Source organism: Brassica oleracea, chromosome C9 (assembly GCF_000695525.1).
Source record: "Brassica oleracea var. oleracea cultivar TO1000 chromosome C9, BOL, whole genome shotgun sequence".
Lineage (NCBI taxonomy): Eukaryota > Viridiplantae > Streptophyta > Magnoliopsida > Brassicales > Brassicaceae > Brassica > Brassica oleracea.
This window is the reverse complement of record NC_027756.1, coordinates 14,183,528-14,197,350: the sequence shown is the minus strand read 5'-3', so window position 1 is coordinate 14,197,350 and position 13,823 is coordinate 14,183,528. Positions and strand designations below refer to the sequence as shown.

Here is a 13,823-nt window from a genome sequence, read left to right as displayed (position 1 = left end):
TTTTTTTCTCTTTGGTTTTTTGGTTGGTAAGTTTGGTTGTTACACCAACTCACCACCAACTCACAAATCCCCTCCTATAAATACATGCATGAAGGAGAAGGGGAAATTCATCCAAAACAAGAAAAAACAAGAAAGAAAAGAGAGAGAACGAGAGAAGAGAAGAGAAGAGGAAGAAGAAATTTTTTTTTTTTTTTTTCACAAAAAATCTTCTTTAAGAAATTACTCGTAATTTCTGAGTGTATTTGGGATCGGGGTGTGAGTTGTGAGCTTGTAAAAATTCCCCGGTTAATAATAAAAGATCTGTAGCAGGTCCGGAGACGTAGGCATCATTGGTCGAACTCCATTAACAATTTGGTGTGTGTGCCCTCTTTCCTGATCCCATAAATTCTGGCTTTCCGCAAAATTTGACCGCGTATTTCCTAACAGGTTTTGTTAGGTACTTTTCCAGATGAAATTTATCAAGGTCGTATCCTTATCGGCCATGACATTTGTCACTGATATGTTAGTGGGAAAAATTAGTGTTTCTGCAGGAATAGGGTTTCATTAAAAACTGATGTAAAATTCGGTTTAGTTACATACTACAAAATTGGTTTAGTTATACAATTAATAATAATTTTAGATTATGTATATAGCATGTATTTACTGTAATCAGTACAGTGACATTCATATAACACCATTTGGACTTAAAAGTGAAAAGCAATTTTAACCTAACGAAAACATTAAGAATAGTGACATTTTCCGTAAATCGAATGCAAAGATAAAGATATTTTTATAGAGTAAAAGCTCTATAAATTAATAATGTTAGAACTATGATATTTTATTAATTTAAAGAGTTATTAATTTACAAAAAGTTTTTTTTTTAGATTTTTGTATTTTAAATATATTTTTCTAAGTAAGAAAAATATTTGACTTTTGTATACATACATTAAGTAAATTTTTTAAAATTTGACATTCATACTATTTTATTATATTATTTAATGTATATAAATATGTTTTATAGAATTTAAATGTGGTTTTATATATAATTTACTAATTAAATCTCATCAAAATATACTAAATGTTAAGAAAATATAAAGATAATTATATTTTGAATATTGTACATAACAAAATATAATATTAATTTATAATTTTGATGGAACTATATATTTACATAGGATTTTGTAAAAGTTATTATCTTATTATATATCGATTTGTGTCATATTTTAAACCAGTCCAATTTGGGACCAGAAATTTATTAATTTATCGAATATTTATTTATAGAGTTTCTAATTTAGTATGTTTATATTTTAATAAGATAGATTAAGTTTTAATCGGATGGAAATTGAGTAATTAAGTAAATTTGTATAACTAAAATCACTTCCGTAACTATCAATACTGTTGGTAAGACTAAAATTCGGGGCTTGTATTTAAAGTAAGTCAGGTAATTTTGAATTTTGAGAATTTGTTTTATAGAAATTTGGATAATTATTAGATATTTTATTAGTTTAAATTTTAAATCTCATATTCATTCTCTCCCTGAACGGCGATGACTGAGGAACACACAACCAAAAAGAATCGAATATTCAGAATGAAACAAAATTGCACACAACATGAGCTTACACTTTGGGACCAAAGCAGTGATATGCTTTGCCCTTGATATTTTATTTGGAAACAAAAGAAAGTTGAACATAAACATACAAACATGTAATGTCCTCACACCATATGAAACACACAAGTTACACACTTACACTTGGTCATTGTATGTGGTTGTTTCAAACACGTTCTTTGTAGCAATGACAGTGTTTGTCTGGTCCCTCAACAACTCCTTTGCAGACTGCATTCCTCCCGTATCTGGTTACGCAACAATGACAGCAATCGTTATTTGAACCTGTGAACGGCTCTGGCCCGCACTCCTCGGAGAATGTAGCATTTTTGCATCCCTGTGGAAGGCATCTAGCCTTGATGTTCATAGCCTCAATTTTGAGGATTTCTACATGTTGGCATATTCATCAAGATCATCACTCATCAGCACAAGATATTTAAAAGACAACTGCATAGCATAATAGAGAACTTCATTAAATTAATACCCGTTGAAGCCATCAATAAGACAAGCAAGAGAACGGTGAAGGTAATGGAGCTGAGGTTCTTCGCCATTTCTTTTGGTTTTGCTTGGTTTTTCTTAAACTTGTTTTTGTTTTTCTTGTCAGTAAACTTAGCTTTTCTAAGGCATATCGATATGTGTGGTGATCTATTTATAGTCAACATCTCGTAGCTTTGTTATAATTGTTTAATCTCTCTGTTTTTTATGTCTGGTTCACCCGTGTTCATAATGTCGACAGAATTGTGCATCAGTGCATTCCCGTATGTTCTATTTAGTTTTTATTTTCCAAGTCAATTGTTTTTTAATCATATTCGTACGTTAGATAATTAACTAAAGTTTTGGTCGAATAAGAAAAGATATTAACCAAAGGAAGGTCGTCGTTGTATTTGTTGTCTAAACATATTTTTAATAGGGAGAATTGGTGAAATAACCAGAAAAATTTAATTTAATTTTTTTTAGAGAGGGGGCAAAGAGAGATAGGAAGAGAGAGAAGGGATTTTGGTTTCTTTCTTAATTTAGGTTTTTTTTTAATCCATAATTTCTTAAGTTTGAAATAGCAATTGGTGTAAAAAAAAGTAGCCATTGGTTAATTTATCGAAATGATGTAATATTGCGTAATCAACAATCCCTTAATTGTCTGGATCGTGGGCTCAACATCTATTATCGTGGAATGTCTCCATCCGAATGTAATTAGACGCAATACATGCTTCATGTTTGTCTTCCGGGGTGGCCGCGAGTTAACTATTTTTTATCATCTTTTCCATCTCAAGTGGAAAAGAGAGAAAATCAATTTGAATTGTGAAATAGTTTAAGCGTGATAAAAAATTCCATGAATTATGAGAACCATTCCTGACACATTCAAGCATCCTCTAGAATCCGCTAAATAATCATCACTTATATTATTTTACTAGTGGCGTGCCCGCGCTACGTGCAGAGCGGTTGTATCTCGGTGTAATTTGTATGTTGTTGATGTAGCCATATTTTGAGCTATAGTATGTTGTATAAAAGTGCTAGTTGTTGTTTTTTTTTTTATGAGAAAACAATAGTGAGAAAGAAAAATGTATATTAATGAGGACAAATCATTTATATTATTATTTTTAATTAAACCAAAGTAGAGAATATGACAAAAATGATATTAGAAATTAGACTGGCATCATAGATTACTTTCTCTACATACCGGACAACTTATTTTTGAACGAAGCCATTGATCAAGCAAAATGGAAACTATGGCCGCAAGTGAGTGAGCAAAGATTGTTTCCATCGTTGCAATTTCCGAAGCATACAATGCATATATCGTTTTCCTCTTCAGTAGTTGGAGGCCTATTAATACCCTCTAGATCGGTGATGATCAGATCTACGTCTAGTCTTGATGTCGCGTTTTGGTTATAGTCTTTGATAGTAAGAGTAACTTGAAAATCATCGGCTAAGATATTGCTGCCGTCTCTTACTTCATTCATCACATATTGTATAGTTTCTTCAATGAGGAATGTTGAATCGGGATAATGAATGTCATGGTATGTTAACTTGTATTCCATGCTTTCAGTTATTGAGTCATTAAAATTACCTTGCCTGTCGATGTTGGAAGGTAGCTGAAAATCAATGATTGATTGTTGTGTGTTGGGTCTGTGTATATTTCAGTATTTGCTTTGGGTATTCACTTGAACATCTTGTTTGATGTGAGAGCCGATGAGATATAAGTGGTTGGTTACTCATTTTTGGAGTATATGTGGGAGTACAAGGTATTGTAAAAATGTATTATATAGGGTGAGGTTAAATATATGAATTTATTGTCTTCTTCTATTTAAAGATTATTTATTCATGGGTGTTAAAGTTTTTGGAGTTATTTGTTTGTGTTGAATTGACTTTATTTTGAAAGTTGAATATATATACGTTTCGGTTTTGGTTTTGTTTTTGCATGGGATATGGGGGATAGATATATATATACGTTGAGTTAGGTTAAAAGAAGGAAAGGACAAATATTCTTCTGTTCTCTTTCGATGATTAATGAAACTGGGAAAAATATGTTATGTTTTAATGATATTTGACTGGTAAAAACATACGTCACATGAATAATAACATGAAGAGTTCTGTTTTTATTCCAATGCCTTGACCAAGAAGAAACAACCATGTATTGCAAATTTAATCAAATATATGCAACTATATTAATTAAAATCGTGGACCTTATTTCGTTCTCCTTTAAGCAAAACGATAATGTACTTAATATAATAACTTTTGGTAATTCTAATAATAATAGAAACTTTCACCAATCGTTGCTAAACGAAACCAATGTATCTGAAGGTGTAGAATCATAATTTATTCTATAAAATCAAAATACATAAAGGATAGAGTCTAAACTCTTTGAAACATGGAAATAGATTAACTGGTGGAATCAATAACTCACTTATTAACTTAGATGGAAATCAAGGAATAAAACAGAAAAAAACATAAGAAGCTGGATTGCTTGGTTCTGTCAGTTGTAAACGTCTTGTTCGTCTACATCATGTAAACAAACTTTGTCAATTGCTTATAATAGTAGCACGTATCACAGCGCTCGTGAATATTGTCTCGGTGGCATGCTATGGTTTCCCTTGTGTTCAGGTAAGCAGTCATGTAAGACTCAAGTGTAACTCTTATTCCATGGAGCGATCGCTTGATCCTTCTCCAGCACCTGTCTGCTCGGTTTTTGTTTTGTCTCCATCCAAGGGTATCTAACATTGCTTGTCCAATTGCCGTCTCTCCCTTAGATAGCATTATTACACCATAAAGGTAAACAGCTTTCTCGTACGAACCTTCTACTGCGATCTGAAGATGTGGCAAGCCTCCATGGACGTTGTTGTAGTGGAAATATTGTTGTATCCCCCGTACGTAATGAGCTTGCAAGTTACCGCTGGCGAGGCAATTTTCCATAAGACTTTGGTACCTGTGTAACGCAGCTCGTGGATGAACGGTTAGCGGGTGGATATTGAGGTTCCTATAAACAATAGGAACGGCGGCAGAGGGGGCTAGCGGAGGAACCGCGGCCAAGAGATTGCAGACTGCTCTCCTGGAGTGCCTTGCTACACGTGAAATGATCTCAGTTTGGATATCAGTTGGCATGAGTTCGAGGTTAGAGAGAGCTCTGTTTCCGGCCATTGTGATCTGAGTGTTTTTTTTTCTGGTTAGTGCTTGTGGAAGATTCAGAGTTTATATGTAGTTCGCACGGGTTTGGTTTGATCAATATCTGTCGAGCAATGTTTATTGCTTGACGTGTTTTATTTTTGTAATTGATATTTTTAATGTAATTTTGGAAAGTATACTCTTTTCATAGTAACTGCTGTATATTTTTTTTGATAATCATCCTAAATTCGAATATATTGGATTCCATGTAAACTTCTCAACGCTGCATGGTAAAGAGGCTAATCTAACTTTTTTTTTTTATTTAAGGTAAATCACAAATAGTTGATAATTTTAACGTTAGTGCCAATTAATGTATGTTCCATCTTAAATAACTTCAGTGCCAAGCAATATCTGCTCCATATTAGTCATTAACTGTATGTTTGATCTAATAATTAGGTTTCTATTCATTGTTTTTTTATCAGCACAGATACATGGGAAAAACTTTAACTAATTAGTTGGTTTAGAATTTACAGTGTATTAGTTGGTTTAGAATTTACACGAAAAGCCCAAACAATATTGCCACAAATATTAGACTTCACCTTCACCAAATTTACATGATTTTATAAATTTAAAAATTATAATGTATTTTTTTTGTAACTTGGAAGTATAATGTTTAGCATAAAGGATAATAAATAATATGAGCAGTCGACAAAAAAAAAATATGAGCACCTTAGGTTAATTTCAATTCACCAAAACGGAAGACTATATAATCTTGAAAGAAAAAGATCAAATTGCATTCAGAGTTAAAACATCCACCAGACGGAGAGTTCAAATCTATAATAATAGGAAAAAGAGACTAAAGAGTTTAAATTAAAAAGAGGAACAAAAGATAAAGCATTTTTTGATAGGTAAGCGGTGGGAAATGATGCAATCCAGGTTGATCTACTCCTTGCGTGCCTTCTTCTTCACGTTCCCATCATTGACAAGCTTCTGTTTGTTTGCAGCCTGAGGACCGTGATATGGGACATTTGATGCGGATGCCTTGTTGTTGACAACGGTACTCTCATCAATTTTTTGTGCCACACAATCTGCTAGTTCCGCACCATCTCCATTGTCATCGGGCCCATGATTATCCCCCTGAAACCATCGTAATTGTGTAAATATAGTGCTGTAAAATTTGTAAACTCTAACTTAAACAAAAAATACTAACATCGTTAACAAACGCTGGCAATGGCGCTCTCTCGTGTTCACTTATTATACGGGAGACGGTGAAGCTCTGGTGTTTGGAGGTGAAGTTGAACTCCCCTAACTTGAGCTGGAAAGTGAAAGTTTTTCCAACTACTTCATTCAAGAACGGAGGGAAGTCGTTGTCGACTCTAGCATCCACACCCGCACCCTGCAAATGGAGGCTTAGGATTCCGGAAATGGATCAAAGACACATAAGCATAAGCTACTATTACATGTTCTGAGTGCTTACCAAAATATGCGCAGCCTCAGATGCTTGGATGTTGGTTAGCTTAGCAATCTCTATGTCAAATGCTACAAATACAGCCTCATCCGTATGGTCCGCCACCGAGAACTCCACACGATACCTTTAAACAGAGATGAGATGGTGTGATAAATTAACGCACATGCAAGGAGACAACTTCTCTAAAACATTTGAGTAAGAACAGTCAAGAAGCTTAACCTTAATACACCCGTAGTGTTTTCCCTATCACATGAGAGACAAGTGAAAGATATTTCATCCGGCTGAAGCTTCTTTGCGCATTTGGAGCATCCAATATAGCACCATCCCTTCTCCGACTGAAGATTGGTTACCTCGGCCTTGCACAGAAACTCAATATTCTGAGACCAATGAGAATGTTAGTAAAATTAGAAGGAAACACACGGAATAAAAAGTTTTGCTTGGAATATTTTAACCTGTGGGTCAGCGGCAAGGACATATTGGTTCAGTTCAGCAAAGGTCAAGGGTCGATTTTCTAAGCAGGGACCACTTTTGATTTAGAAGAGCTCGCATTGGCTCTATCACCAACCAGCCTAGCGTGTCAAACGTACGAAGCAAACAACACGAAAGAGAAATCAGCTGAAAACAATGGTAAACCAATGAGGTGAACTATATCAATCTCAGCATAAGACACTTACCTTTCATAATGCTCTTTTCCAGCTGATGTTTCACAGTCGAAATAAAAGTAGGTACCAGACGTAGCGTTGAGAAAAAGCTTCCCTGAAAGTGAAAAGTGCATAAGTGGACCGTGCCAATGAAGGGTTCCTAGGTGAAAACACGTATCTTACCTCCAACAACTTTGGGATTGATGTTTGTAAAGAGTATAACCTTTGGCTCAGAGCTGTGCTCGTCAAACTTAGTTTGGAAAGTTACAGCACGATCATCAAACATACTGACACAAACATTGACATCCCTGGTGCAATTTGATGTCGTGTTAGCAACAAAGACGATGACAATTACTGGATAAACAAATATACAGCTTACCCTTCCAAATGCAGAGTCATCATTACACGCTGAGGACCGCGTAGACCGTCGGTGATCGTGCTCCTGACGGAACTTACTTCACCAACGATATCTTGAAAAATTAAAAAAAGCGTTAATAGAGGTGAAAGAAGGCAATTGGATAAGTTTATTAAAGAGAAGAGATATACCTGGGAGATCTCTGTTAGTGTTTGCCAATGTCAGAAGCTGTTCGTGGCTGCGAAATCTGAATAACTCAGTCGGAATGTCCTTGTCCGAGTCAGTTTTTGTTTCAAAAAAAGTTTCATCATTGAAGCGTATGGACACCGGAGAGTCAAAGAGTCGGAATTTTGGGTTACTCCGTGCGATGTCGAAACCACTGAGAAAGTAAACGGAGCCTTCACTGAGCCGCCTCCGGAAAGTGTCAATGCGGCTTGAGTTGATGCTCCCGTGTATCAGCGTAGACTGCGACGAATCAAGAATAAACCAAACAATTAAAAACCTAGATCTAACTGACAGAAATAAGAAACAGAACACTATCGGATTTACCTGTTCATCGAGGAGCAGCATGTCAAGGCTCATAAGCTATCTTTCCTCACGTTGCGAGCTTCCCAGAACCTCAGAAGACGCACTTCAGCGGTGTTTGAGCAACGGCCTGCTCTCAAGTTGGCGAGAAGAATATAGGAAGAAGACATATCTGAAGGCGTGCGACGGATTGCTCAAGCTATAAGATATCTCAATAGTCAAGATCCTCATCGCTCCAAAAAACGTATTTATATAGCTTCGATCTTCGATCTGTTACAAACACAGCTCGTTAATAAGAATAAATGAGACGGAGTGGGAAGAGAGGTGGGGTGAAGCTTGATGATTGAATTAAAGGTTGATTTTAAGGGGAAGAGGAGACGTTACAGGAGTTACAGGAAAAGGAAATCGGAGAAGATGATATTCGACGGCATCGATCTTACAATGATAGAGACACCGAACCCTAATCACAAACGGGCTTGGAATATCATTAAAGTCCAATAAATCATGAGAGATGCCTAATAAATCACAGTTTCAAGGATGCGCTTCATGAAGAAAAATAAAAGAATCCCCCTCCCTGCTCGCTACGTGTCACAAAAAGGAGCAGGGAACGCTGATGTGGACACAGGAAGAACCTTTCCATTTAACTTTATTAATATATAAATATATATATATATATATTAATTACAATTTTACTCTTTCTCAATAATGACTATTCAAATGTTTAGTTTACATATCAAGAATATCTGACTTCAAATGTTGAAATGAACATCTATTCTTACTAATCTTTTGAGTAATGTTAAAATAACAATATTATATAGGCCTATTATATTTTGTATAAAACATGCATACATTTTATTATATATAGTATGATGATTAATAATAACAGATAATTTTATAATTTTTTATTTTATAATTTTTATAAATATAATAATATCTATCAAAATAGTTTGTTCTTTTTCATTTTTTTTCTCAGTCTTATACTTTTTGTAAAACTATATGTTCACTTTGACATATATACTTTTGTTGTATTATATTCTAGTTAAGAAACACATTACAAATATTAATTTACAAATACTCTCTCTCTCTCTCTCTCTCTCTCTCTCTCTCTCTCTCTCTCTCGTATGATAGTATTTGGGCGGGTTGTTTGTTATAACACAAGCTCACGTACAGAAGGAGGACAATTTCTATTTTGATAAGAAATTGGCACAATTTTTAAGATATGCCTCTCTTTTTTGAGCAATTTTAAGATATGCCTATTTTGTTAATTTTGTCTAAATTGACCCAAGCCTTTCATGTTATAAGTGAAAACACTTGGATCCCACGTTTGGGAAATCTTGTTGGTGATAATCTTGCAAAATTGCTTTGGCTGATTCGGTTGTAATAATGGCAGTCACCTAACTTGGTTGGTCTATTTAATATAAGTTGTGTTCAAAAAAAAAAAAAAAAAAGTGAAAACACTTTCCGATTAATTGTATAGGGAATAAGCAAAACAAAAATTAATTATTGTACAAAAGGACTTTACAAAGCCTTTTTACTAGGCCTAGGCATTTTGGATATCGGTTCGGTTCGGATATTTCGGGTTTCGAGTTGTTCAGGTAGGGGGCTAGAAGATCTATTTACTACCTGGCCTATTTTTCGGTTTGGTTCGGTTCGGTTCAGATAGTTTCGGATTCGGTTCAAATATTAAAACTAGGAACCGGAAAATACCCGGAAAAAATTGGTTCTCATTTGGTTACGGTTCAGGTTTGGGTAGTTTAGGAGTTCGTGTAATTTGGGTAAAATATCGATTATTTAGGATAAAATATTAAATAATTAGGATGATTTTAGATAAAAAAATTCGGATATTTTGGATTACTTTTGATATTTCGGTTAAAACTATCCGGATACTTTCGGATAGTTCGGATACTTTATAATAGTTTAGCTATCTTCAAATATTTTTGGATACTTTTAATAGATTTTTAAATTAAAAATATATATTTAGTTATGTTATATGTATATATAATTAATATTTTTGTATATTCGGGTATCCGTTCGGTTTTTGGTTTGTTCCAGTTCGGTTCGGTTATTTCGGATATAGAAATATTGAAACTGTGTGAAAATTTAAAGGTGTTGGTACGGTTCTGGTTTCGGATATTTCGGTTCGGTTCTGGTTCGGTTCTTCGGTTCCGATTTTTTTGCCCATGCCTACTTTTTACCAAAAAAACAAAAGGACTTTACGAATTTCTCAATTGTAAAATAAACTGTTGTGGCGAGCCAAAAATAACTGGCAGGGGTGGAGCCATGCACAGCTTATTCATGTCAGCTGATCCTACCAAATTTGCAAAATTGCCGTGTATTTATTCATATATCATGAATTGACCCCTCTAAATCTTACTTTCTGACCTCTTTTGTTTTCAATTAAAGTCCTCAACCTTCTGTTTTCTTTCCTTTTCAGCTTCATTTTCAGTTTTCTGACTAAAAATCTTCTATTTACAAATGTTATGTTTTAAATCTATTGTAAATTGATTTATTTATGTGTTTTAATTATTTTATATTATATTAATATAATAATTAATATATTTATGACTCTGATAAGATAATTTTCTAGCTTTGCCACTGATAACCGGTGTCCAGTGTCGACTCTCTTTTTAGGCATACTCTAATCAAACGGTTTTGGTGTTAGAAATTTAAAAACTATGACTAGTCTTTGCTTCTGTTTTAGTTTCTTGATTAATCAGGTTCACATTCTTGAAAAACTGCCAAAATTATGTTGCTCACAATGTTGTTCGTTAGCAAGAAAGTCCCTAAATGCATCATTGTCGTATACAAATACAATATGATATAGTAAATTATTGAAACATGGCTGAGAAGTTAAGAAGTAAGCGCGTGCCCTTGACGTTACTTAAAGATCTTCCACAACAACCGTTGGGGTTTGCAGAACGTACGAATCCAGAAGAAAATAAACATAAAAGAGACTAATGAGTAGAGGAAGAGAGGAAAAAGTATATTGATTCTATAAAAGCTATAACAGGATGGAAGCATGTTCAAGACTACGGTTTCATGGCATTCTCCCACAGGCTTCGTGTAAGAAAGATATTGATTATTCAAAACTCTGACTCAGAAACAGATTTGCTCATAACCCTTTAATTTGCCATACAGAGATTACCAACTGGGATGTGCATGTCGGCTCTAAGATTTAGAGGCCATAAACATTTTATGCTAATCCTATAAGAAATTATTTATAATTTGAAGACCAAAACTTATAGATATTAACTCTTTAAAATTTAGAGGCCGAAACGAATATTGTACATGGAAAGTTATTGGTAAGTGAATTTTCATGAATTTTGAAAATTTTGAGATTCTATTGTTATTAGTTATTGGAATTCAAAAATCTTAGTAGAATCTATTGTTATTGGTTTAAGAATTTTGAAAATCCACTCAAATATCTTGTTATTCAAAAAGTTTAGTTATTATTGATTCTCTAATTCTAACAAAATCTAGTGTTATTGAGAGATGAATTCTATTCATTTTTACTCATAAGAGTCAACTTTCAAAATATCATATGTAACCTTATGATTTTCAAAATCCATGTGACAAAAAACTAGAAAACAATATAATTGTTCTTACCAAATATCTATTGCACCTTAAATTCAAATTATTTGTCCAGACCTATAATTCATTACATTTATATACTTTTACATTTTAAAATATATAATTATTTTTATAAATAATTATCATTTTGAATATAAATATTAATAATATTAAAATAAAATTTTAAAATAGTTTCAAAAAAAATTTTGAATTTGAAAAAAAAAAATTGAGAGCCAAATCCTAGACTAAGCGAACAAACTGGAGTTTAGAAAATATTTAGAAAAAAAAATCCAAAATTATAAAAATTATTAAAAAGCTCAAATTTGAAAACATATAATTCTAAATTATAAAAGAAATTATTTATTCTTAAATTATTCTATTACTTTTATATATATAAAGCAAGAGGTAAAATCGTCTTTTGCCTTTTTCATGAAACTGTTTTGGTCTTTTTTTTTGGAAAAATTGTCAAATATGACTCACAACTTGATTTCAATTGCAAAAGTAAACCCAAACTTGAATCAAATGCAAAAATAACCTAAAAGGCTATTGAAATTACAACCAGCCCCTTGTGAACAAACAAAAAACCGAAATTTTTTTACGTTTCTAACCCTCGTAAGTCGTCTGGACTAGTTCTACTTAGAAATAATTTAAATTTTTTGTAAAAAATATTTTGATAAGTGAAAAATAGAAATCATGTAATTAACATATGTTTTAAGAGATATAAATTAAGGTATAACAAAAGTTAATAATTTTCAACATAGATGAGTGAAAGTAGTGAGTCATGATATTCTTTGGTTTAGGTTTTGCCAACATATGTTGTAGTATTGTATGTGTTCTTAGGGTTAGATTTTGGAATGCAAAAATATTTTTTTGAAAACTTTAAAATTTACCTAAGTGTGTTTATTTATTTCTTTGTATAGTAAACACTATTTAAGTATAACTACGGCTTTATAACGTGGTTAGTTAGTTAATTTAGTCAATTAAGTTTAGGGGTTAAATTTAGGGTCTGGGACGACTTACTAGTAAGTCGTCTGATGTACAGTATTCAACAGACGACTTACTAGTAAGTCGTCCAAACCGGACCGAACCTTTAATTTTTCAATGTACTTTTAAACCTAACCGGATTATTTACCGGACATATATAAGGTGTTTTTTTTATTCACTGTTTGGCGAAATTCAGAAAACCCTAACGCCGTTTCTCTCAAAGGCGATTTCGAAGGAGATTTCTGTCGATTCTCTCTCATCCATCGTTCTCACCGCTGGTTATCTCTCCGCCGTTATCACCGTAGTTCTCACCACCGTTCTCACAGCCGCTTCCTCTATTTAAGATCTGAGAGGAAACCCTAGCGTGCATTCTCTCAGAGGCGTCTCGTTCAACTCTGCCGCCGGTAAGTTATATCTCTTACTGTCGAGCGATTGATTGAGGAAAAGATGAACATAAAACGTTGTCTCTATCAACTTATACACTCGTTCTTTTTTTCACGTCTATTTTTGCAGATATATAACCGTTATGTCGAAGGCGACTATATCTTCTCCGAATTTTCAGGCGGCTTTAAAATGTTCTACTGGAAGTCTTGAAAGACTTAAAATTAAGTCTTCTGGAAAGTCTTCCAGTTTCAGCTGGAAAACTTTCCAGACGACTTAATTATAAGTCTTTGATTGTTTTGAGATGGTTGACTTAATTATAAGTCTTTGATTGTTTTGAGATGGTTGTCTTTGATTGTTTTGCAGGCAAAAAAAAAGGATGAGCTGTGGAGTTTCGTTGGTCCAGAACCTGTGAGGTTTTAACTGTTAGAGTTTGAAAACCTCACTGGTCTAAACTGCGAGTACATCGAGGACCTTGAGAGACCTCACTGTGTTGTTACAAAGGAGTTGATTTCTTTCTGGGAGATGTTGGGAGTTCATGTCGAAGCTGAGCCATCTACTCAGGGGATAATAGCAGCATTTGAGAGATGCGAAGGGTGGTCGCAGGATGATCGCAAGCGGCTCGCGTACCTTGCCATCTTCACTGGATACATTGAAGGGAGAAAGTATTCAACCCCTACACGGGTTAGTCTGGCAAGGCTAGTGATGGAGCTAGAACGGTTT

General features: G+C 33.8%; 3 protein-coding genes across 3 annotated transcripts; all 3 read right to left on the bottom strand.

Moving 5' to 3' along the window:
• Positions 1-1,636: 1,636 nt before the first annotated feature.
• Positions 1,637-2,173, bottom strand: LOC106317646 (defensin-like protein 206). Its single transcript, XM_013755433.1, has 2 exons — positions 2,067-2,173; positions 1,637-1,969 (listed from the first exon to the last, which is right to left on the bottom strand). Exons 1-2 carry the CDS (start codon positions 2,131-2,133, stop codon positions 1,752-1,754), a joined length of 285 nt encoding a protein of 94 aa, XP_013610887.1. The 5' UTR covers positions 2,134-2,173; the 3' UTR covers positions 1,637-1,751.
• Positions 2,174-4,573: 2,400 nt separating this feature from the next.
• On the bottom strand, positions 4,574-5,212 carry LOC106314386 (F-box protein At2g35280-like). Its single transcript, XM_013752263.1, has one exon. It carries the CDS (start codon positions 5,210-5,212, stop codon positions 4,574-4,576), a length of 639 nt encoding a protein of 212 aa, XP_013607717.1.
• A 906-nt stretch (positions 5,213-6,118) lies between these two features.
• Positions 6,119-8,335, bottom strand: LOC106314385. The gene is made up of 10 exons (XM_013752262.1): positions 8,240-8,335; positions 7,832-8,105; positions 7,665-7,755; positions 7,469-7,593; positions 7,319-7,400; positions 7,168-7,213; positions 6,864-7,021; positions 6,654-6,768; positions 6,387-6,572; positions 6,119-6,313 (listed from the first exon to the last, which is right to left on the bottom strand). Exons 1-10 carry the CDS (start codon positions 8,333-8,335, stop codon positions 6,119-6,121), a joined length of 1,368 nt encoding a protein of 455 aa, XP_013607716.1.
• Between the last annotated feature and the right edge of the window lie 5,488 nt (positions 8,336-13,823).

Excerpts from the sequence above, each read along its gene's own strand:
- LOC106317646 (XM_013755433.1), bottom strand. The coding sequence starts at position 2,133 with ATGGCGAAGAACCTCAGCTCCATTACCTTCACCGTTCTCTTGCTTGTC. Across the intron at positions 1,970-2,066 it reads CTTATTGATGGCTTCAACGG|AAATCCTCAAAATTGAGGCT; the intron begins GTATTAATTTAA and ends GCCAACATGTAG.
- LOC106314386 (XM_013752263.1), bottom strand. The coding sequence starts at position 5,212 with ATGGCCGGAAACAGAGCTCTCTCTAACCTCGAACTCATGCCAACTGAT.
- LOC106314385 (XM_013752262.1), bottom strand. The coding sequence starts at position 8,335 with ATGTCTTCTTCCTATATTCTTCTCGCCAACTTGAGAGCAGGCCGTTGC. Across the intron at positions 7,594-7,664 it reads ATGACTCTGCATTTGGAAGG|GGATGTCAATGTTTGTGTCA; the intron begins GTAAGCTGTATA and ends AAATTGCACCAG. Across the intron at positions 6,769-6,863 it reads AACACTACGGGTGTATTAAG|GTATCGTGTGGAGTTCTCGG; the intron begins GTTAAGCTTCTT and ends CTCTGTTTAAAG.